The sequence below is a fragment of the Mobula birostris genome, chromosome 26 (assembly GCF_030028105.1).
Source record: "Mobula birostris isolate sMobBir1 chromosome 26, sMobBir1.hap1, whole genome shotgun sequence".
NCBI lineage: Eukaryota > Metazoa > Chordata > Chondrichthyes > Myliobatiformes > Myliobatidae > Mobula > Mobula birostris.
Genome location: NC_092395.1, coordinates 15408015 through 15416115, shown reverse-complemented (window position 1 = coordinate 15416115; position 8101 = coordinate 15408015). Strand labels below are relative to the sequence as shown.

Genomic DNA, 8101 nt, shown 5'->3' with positions numbered 1-8101 from the left:
TCATGAAACAGCAAGCAAAATTGGGATTTCTGTACAGGGAGAAATATCAATGTTGTTGTCAGCAATGGAGAGGTGGGCAGAGGTGAGGGAGAGTCGAGAGTTGAAGCGAACGTGTGCAAGTTTGAGTTGAGGTAAATGCAAGGCGAGCAGAGGCAAAGCAAAGCCAGGGTGAACAGACGCGAGGAAGATCTGAGGCCCGTCCACCTAGACCGAATGCGAGGAAAGGCCAGAGGTTTGAATGGACTAAGCTCCAGGCTGATTTGGAAATGTAGCGTTGCAGTGGGGTCCAGGCCCAGAGTGTATCAAAATGGCACAGCCCAGATCCTAGAGCAAAGTTAGACCAGATGTTTGGATGATTTAAATACCTGGACAGATTGAAAAGGCATGGTGTCGGGACCAGAGGCAAGAATCGGGCCACTTCTTCTAGCTGCTCTGCTCTGCGCTAAACTGAGGCTGAGGCTGCGGTCTGCTTTGCTGCTACAGGCTTCACGTCTGTGGACTCACTTTTGTTCTCAGTGCTATTTGCTTACTTTTATTTATTTGCACAATTTGTTTGATTTTTTTTCTCAGCACATTGGATGTTTGATGGTTGCCTTTTTTTTATAGGTTCTTTTGGATTTCTTTGTTTTGTGACTGCCCAAAAGGAGACAAAGCTCAAGGTTGTATGTATATACATCCTTTGATAATAAACGTACCCTGAACTCTGAGCAATCTGGCCAATTGCTTCTCCAATAGAATCATGGGAAATTATGTGACTTTAACAATATATCTTGAAAACTATCCCCATTGAAGAAGAGGGAGGAGAAGATGACGCGACGCAGCACGTGCAGCCATTCCGAATGATATCGTATCTGTGAGGCAGGATGCTGTGCACAATCCTGATTTGATAGAGACAGATGTGAAGAAGCATGGAGGAACATCTGGAGAAACTTCTGAAACGCCTGCTTTGCTGCCGCTGCTACTGTGTGATCGAGAATCTCCGGAGGGGAAGGCCCCAAATCCTCAGCTTTGCTTATTGCCTGTTGCCGGGGATAGGGTCAAAGCGCTCGGCAGAGATGGTGCTTGGTACTCGGTGTCAGAGATCTGGTCGGAGGCTTGGAGTTTTCGGACGGACTCGGAGTCGAACTGTGGTCGGATGCTTCCAGGATGCTGCATTGGCAAGTTTGCGGCGCTGGAGGTTCACCGTCTGCGTGAGATGATGGGACTTTCGAGAGACTTTGAGACTTTTACCGTGCCCATGGTCTGTTCTTATCAAATTACGGTATTGCTTTGCACTGTTGTAACTATATATTATAATTATGTGGTTTTTGTCAGTTTTCCAGTCTTGATTTGTCATGAGTTTCTGTGATATCCATTCTGGAAAAACATTGTATCATTTCTTAATGCATGCATTACTAAATGACAATAAAAGAGGACTGCGTGTCCTCATAATCTAATCTAATCTATTGCATTAGATGCAAATGAGTTATTAATGGCTTACACCATGATTATTCATTTGAAATGACTTAAAGTACATTTATTATCAAAGAATGTATTAATTATACAAACTTAAGAAGCCTGAGAGAACCAATTAAAGGGAAAAAAATAAAAGCTCAATTCCCGATGCACAAGAGAAAGGAAAAAAAAACACAAATCATGTAAACAATTGAAGTAAATGACAACATTTGAAATGATTTGACCGTAACTAAAAAAAATTTTCTTCGTGCTGATTGTCATTTCCTGACACAAGTGGATTTAAAACCATATTGCTTCTTTGAGAAAATAAATCAGCTTTCCTTTTCTCAATTGTGTCAAGTTTAATTTGTAACTTTATGATTCCACAACGTGAAATCTTAAGGTTAGCGGCAAGTTTAGACAGTCACAGCTGACCATAAATACTTGCCTATTGGTACCAGATGCTGACTAAGTGACAAGCGATAGAAATGAGTAGAAATGAGTAGAATCTGAGCACCGCAGCCTCCAATTTTCTCTTGGCGCACAAGAGCTTCATATATGCCGAGTGATTCAAGAAAAAATGTTTCCTTTTCTGGGAAATAAAATTGATTTACAGCATTATGTCATACAGAGTTCTTGGATTTAGATCAAGTTGTTATGTTGCTAATTCAAGTCAGACCTACCTCAAAATTGACATTTCTTAACGTTTGCAAGTTTGGAAAGCACCAGTGGGTGAGCGACTCACCTGGCCAACAGAACGGCTTTATGAAACGTCTGAAATTTGTCTCTCGCCGGTTGCGCGGGGCAGTAACCTATCACTGACCTACTTCTCTGTTTCTACTCATCGGGTACATGATGACAGTTTATATCAACAGAAAAGTACGCAAAAAATCCTCAAGATAATCATCCACTTACCAAGTTGTTTCAGCACTTGGTGACAATCATGCAAAACAAAAGCAAAATTGATTCAATCCATTGACTTTGACATGCAGTGCAGTGCAAAACAAAACGGAGTCACGTCAGCACAATTGATTCTGCAGATGTTGCAAATCTTCAGCAACCCGCACACAGGATGCTGGAGTCATTCTGCAGGTCAGCAGCATCTAAAGAGAGGAGTAAACAGGCAACGTTTTGGGCCAAAGTCCTTCATCGGGGACTCCGCTCGAAATGTCGACTCTTCATTTCCCTTCGTAGATGCTGCCTGGCCTGCTGAGCTCCACCACCATTTTAATTGCGTTGCTTTGGATTTCTGTATCTGCAGACTTTCTTGTGTAACTGATTCATATAATTTGCTGGAGCCATAAAGCTTTTTAATACTCTTTAAATTTACACCACATTGTCCCCACTTGTAATTTTTCATGATTACATGACGTGAGGTATTGTGGTTTTATTTCTCTGTTGAAGCAAATACTTGACTCTGATAGACCTTTTTCATCCCCATCTCTGTTAGTGGCACTATGTTATCAAACACAACTACTACTATATATCTGTTCACATGGTTAACCAATCTGTGTCCAATTTCATTTGAAATTCTCTCGTTCTATTTCAACAGGAGCTACAGGATTATGAGTGGGACTGTACTCCCATTCACCGAAGTACTGGAGCCCATTTCCTCTTCACTTGGGTCACCCAACTAGACACACACCAACAATAGGACTGAGATGCTTCCTAGTCTTATGTGATAGAGGTATTTAAAATTATGAGGGGGATAGATAGAGTTGACGTGGATAGGCTTTTTCCATTGAGAGTGGGAGAGATTCAAACAAGAGGACATGAGTTGAGAGTTATCGGGCAAAAGTTTAGGGGTAACATGAGGGGGAACTTCTTTACTCAGGGAGTGGTAGCTGTGTGGAACGAGCTTCCAGCAGAAGTGGTTGAGGCAGGTTCGATGTTGTCATTTAAAGTTAAATCGGATAGATATATGGACAGGAAAGGAATGGAGGGTTATGGGCTGAGTGCAGGTCGATGTGACTAGGTGAGAGTAAGAGTTCGGCACGGACTAGAAGGGCTGAGATGGCCTGTTTCCGTGCTGTAATTGTTATATGGTTATATGATTCAGACTGAGACCTTGTCCTGATGTAGGAGCTTGCCATGCATATTACAACAGTGAGTTTGTTGGAATATGCTGAGGCCAAAGTGAAAATTATAATTACAACACTTTCGTTTCAGAGACAATAATCACCCATGTGGTCTTATAACCAGGAGTAACACACACAAAATGCTGGATGAACTCAGCAGATCAGAAGCATCTATGGTGAAGAGTAAGCAGTCTACGTTGTGGTCTGCGACCCTTCTTCAGGACTGAAAAGGTGGGGGGAGGGGAAAGAAGCCAGCTTTAAGGTGCTAGGTGAAGCCAGGTGGGAGAGAAAGGTCAAGGGCTGGAGAACAAGGAATTTGATCAGAGAGGAGAGTGGGCAGTAGGAGAAAGGGAAGGAGGAGGTGACCCAGAGGAAAGTACTAGGCTGGTGAGAAGTAGTGAAAGGTCAAAGTGGAAAATAGTGGGGGATGGGGTAAATTTGTTCACTGGAAGGAGAGGTCGATGTTCATGCCATCAAGTTGGAGAGTACCCAAATGGAATATAAAGTGTTGTTCCTCCACCCTGAAGGTGGCCTCAACTTGGCACAAGAGGAGGCCAAAGATCAACATGTCGGAACACGAATCGGAATCGGAATTAAAATGTGTGGCCACTAGAAAGTCCTGCTTGTAGCGCATGCTGCGGAGATGCTCGAAGTGGTAAAGAAAACATTTAGAGAACTCTGCTTTTCTTATCAAATATATATTTTGCACTTCAGAATGCAAGATGAAATACTCATTTATCAATTGACCAAGGTTTACAATCAAAGAGCTGGGGTGAGGTATTCCAATGTACTTCTTCCAAAAGCATGCAACTGATGCTCCTGCATTCTGCGTTGCAACTGAATATTAAGATAAAACAATGCTTACAAGAAACTTGTTCTGTCAGTATCATTAAGGGATAATCTCATTTGTTTCAAGGCCCTTGAGGTTTAACATCAACTACGATGAAATCTTAGGTCCAGTCTTGTAGTCTGCTTTCATCATGGTCTATCTTTCAGAATTGATGAACGATGATCATTCTGAAAACTTATTAAAATATTAATGCAAATAAGATTAATCAGATTTTGATGCACAGGCACTTTAAAAAAAGTAGACAAAATGCAAAAGTACTTAGAACATAGAACATTACAGCACAGAAGAGCTCTTTGGTCCATGATGTTGTGCTGGCATATCATCCAATATGAGGGAGAATTTTTTTTAAAGAAACTCCTTTCATTTTCCCTTGGTGTAGAACAAGCAGACTGCTCCAAAAAAGCCTTAGGTGTATTTGGTAAAGTACCATTAACTATCATGAAGGCATACAATCAGCCAACAATAATACTTCAGGCACAGGTGCAATGATACGCTGGTCACAGACTTTGGCTCATGCAATCTCTTTCATCACTGTAAATGAGTTTAATATTTAGGTTAATATCTCAGAGCTTGAAAGGGTATGCAGGTTCATTAAAAATGGAAAACTGCACAGCATTTCCTCTTTTTCAAGTATATGACTCATCTCCTGCGGAGTTTTACCGTGATTGTCATCTGGTATGCTCTGAAATAGTGACAGCAGACTATGTTCATCATGAGGAATGACTTGAGGTAAGCAAGTGAGAAGAGTTGGTGATGAATTTGGTGGGAAATCAGCAAATGTTGCACTTCTCTGTTTATTATATTCATTTATGGTCATGGTCTCTGCTTCAAGCTGCTGGAAGTGTTCCATTTCATGTGAATCAAACTCATTTTGTGTGGCGATGAATTCCTGTAGGGGTTGCTTGATGCTGCAGTTGGCTTCATTCAGACTGTTGGTGACAGAGCTTGGACTGCTCTCAGTCTTGGTGCCCTGCATCCAGTAACATTTGGTACCACTAACACTGGATTTGGCCTGACCACCACAATGAACAACTTGGACTTGAAACGTTGGATTCTGATCCTCCTGAAGGTCTTTTACATCCTTTTGAAGCAAAAATTGGAGTGAGTTTCTGGTGTACAGTGCATATGCCAACATCTATGCATGCCGGGAAACTATGAAGAACAACACCTCATATTCTGTCTGGGTAGCCTCTACCTGACAGTATGAACATCGATTTCTCCAAATTCTGGTAATTTCTACCTCTTCTCTCTTTTAACATTTCCCATTGTGTCTCCCTTTTTTCCCCTTCTCTTCTCCTCACCTGCCTATCACTTTCATCTAGTATCCTTCCTTCTTCCCTTTATCCCCTGGTGCATTCTACTCTTCTATCGGAATCTTTCTTCTTCAGCACTTTACTTTTACCACTTATCACCTCCCAGCTTCTCATTTCATTCCTCCCCCCCTTCACCCACCAACCTTCCCCCTCACTTGGCTTCACCTTTCTCCTGCTAGCTTGTACTCCTACCCCTCCCCCACCTTCTTATTCTGGCTTCTTCCCCCACCCCCCAGCCCCCCCACCTTCATTTCCAGACCTGATGAAGGGTCCTGGCTGGAAATACCCAGCAGAACAAGTGTACCCATAGTGAGAGAAAGAAAACAAGTTATTGATTCAGGAGCCGTGTCGTATGACACAGGCAATCATGGTCTTTCCATGCCCATGATTGTTCTAGGCTAATTTTCTGCAGAAGTGATTTGCCGTTGCCTTTTTCTGGGCAGTGTCTTTACAAAACGGGTGACCCCAGCCAATATCAAAACTCTTCAGCAATTGTATTCCTGATGTCAGTGATCACATAACCAGGACTTGTGGTATGTGCCAGCTGCCCATATGACCATCCACTACCTGCTCCCATGGTTTTCAGTGACCCAGATCAGGGTGGGGGGGGGGGAGGTGTAAGCATGTGCTACACCTTGCCCAAGGGTGAGCTGCAGGCTAGTGGAGGGAAGGAGTGCCTTACACCTCCTTTGGTAAAGACATACCTCTACCCTGTCACTCTATTGATTCAGATGGGTGACCTAAATGGGTAAAGGTTAGTTATCCATAACTTATGAATGCAATAATGAGCCTAAAGAGCTACATAATGTCTGGACGAAAGATTAGGAGCTGCTCCCTGAGGAATGTTGGCCTCTTTTGGAACAGTATAGGAGATCAAAGACCAAGGGATTAGAGTGGGAAAGGTGAGGCCAAGTGAAAGGGAACAAGAAGCTCAAGGTGAACTTGCCTTTGGTTTTTCCAATGTACTGCAATGGCCACAGTATGAATATCAAACATTATTCTAAATAGGAGAAGCGCAGGTGAATTGTGGCCTCACTTGTATCAACAAAGATGAGTGACAGCTTGGGAGATCTACCTGAACATGCTTGGTGACTAGACTATTTGGACAATGCCTCCCAAAGAATGTCTTCAACCACCAAGGAGGAAAGCCCTTAAGGGACAACACTACCTGCATACTTCCCCCAAAGATCTCACCTTATCCTGACATGGAACTATATCATGATTCCTTTATTGTTACTGGATCTTAATCCTGAAATTCTCAATTCAACAGCACAGTGGGAATAAAATCACCAGGGGACCTGCTGATTTTCAAAGTGCCAAGTCATCAACCCCTTTGCAAGGGCAATTAGGAATGGACAAGAAGTCTTAGCCGTGCCTGCGGTGTAACATTCCGTCAGACGAATGAACGTAGGGGAAGAATTACCTGCCACAACTTTTTTGGCATCCAGTGAGCGAGGGTGCTATTTGCAGGATCTGGAACGTTGGGCCAAAACTGTTTTCTAATTCTGTGGGTTCAAGAGATAAATGTGGACAATAAGTAAATCGTAAACACAAGAGATTCTGCAGGCGCTGGACATCCAGAAAACCCACACACAAAAATCAGTCCTGATGATGGGTCTCAGCCTGAGCACCGACTGTTTATTCCTTTCCCCTAATGCAGCCTGAGCTGCTGCGTTCCTCCAGAACTTTGTGTGCGTTGTAAGAGTGCAGTCACCTAGCTACAGAAAAGACATCAGCAAGCTTGAAAGAGTGCAGAGAAGATTTACAAGGATGTTGCCAGGACTTGAACTGAGTTACAGGGAAAGGTTGAATAGGCTAGGTCTTTACTTGCCGGTGGACAGGAGAATAAGAGGCAATTTTATAGAGATATGAGTGACATGGGTAGGTTAAATATATGCAGGCTTCCCCCACCCCCCCAAATATGGTTAAGACTAGAACTAGAGGTCATAGGTTAAGGGTGAAAGGTGAAACGTTTAAGGGGAACCTGAGGGGAACGTCTTCGCTCAGAGGGTGCTGCGAGTGTGGAATGAGCTGCCAGCGGAAGGGGATGCAGGTTCAATGCAACATTTAACAGAAATTTGGATAGCTGTATGAATGAGAGGGGCATGGAGGGCAATGGTCAGGGTAGATGGGACTAGGCAGGAACGCAGGTTGGCACAGACTAGATGGGCCAAAGGACTGTGCTGTAGTGCTCTATTACTCTAAGAATAATGCTTTGTTGTGATACCACAAGCACTGTTTGTTGGCATTCTGATGTCAGCCTGTGCTCCAGCTCAATTATTGTTAAAGGTCAAAAGACATTTCTGCATCATACCTGTGTCGTTGGAAGATGCAGGCACCCATCAAAGCCAGGATTGTAAACAGAGGGAAAGAGAAGACACAGATCAGGAACAACTCCACTTCTCCATCATCTGATGATTGAAAAT

The 8101-nt window shown here is 43.1% G+C and overlaps 1 protein-coding gene across 13 annotated transcripts in view; it reads right to left on the bottom strand.

The window, feature by feature from the left end:
• Positions 1–4194: 4194 nt before the first annotated feature.
• The window catches only part of LOC140188374 (interleukin-6 receptor subunit beta-like), a 113890-nt gene continuing 109983 nt past the window's right edge, over positions 4195–8101 (bottom strand). For all 13 annotated transcript variants that reach the window (XM_072244591.1, XM_072244589.1, XM_072244595.1 and 10 more), the window contains 3 exons: positions 7990–8086; positions 7099–7180; positions 4195–5443 (listed from right to left, as the gene is read on the bottom strand). In XM_072244591.1, coding sequence (XP_072100692.1) covers positions 4913–5443; positions 7099–7180; positions 7990–8086 — 710 coding nt within the window. In that variant the 3' untranslated portion in view covers positions 4195–4912. The remainder of the gene's footprint in view (positions 5444–7098; positions 7181–7989; positions 8087–8101) is intronic.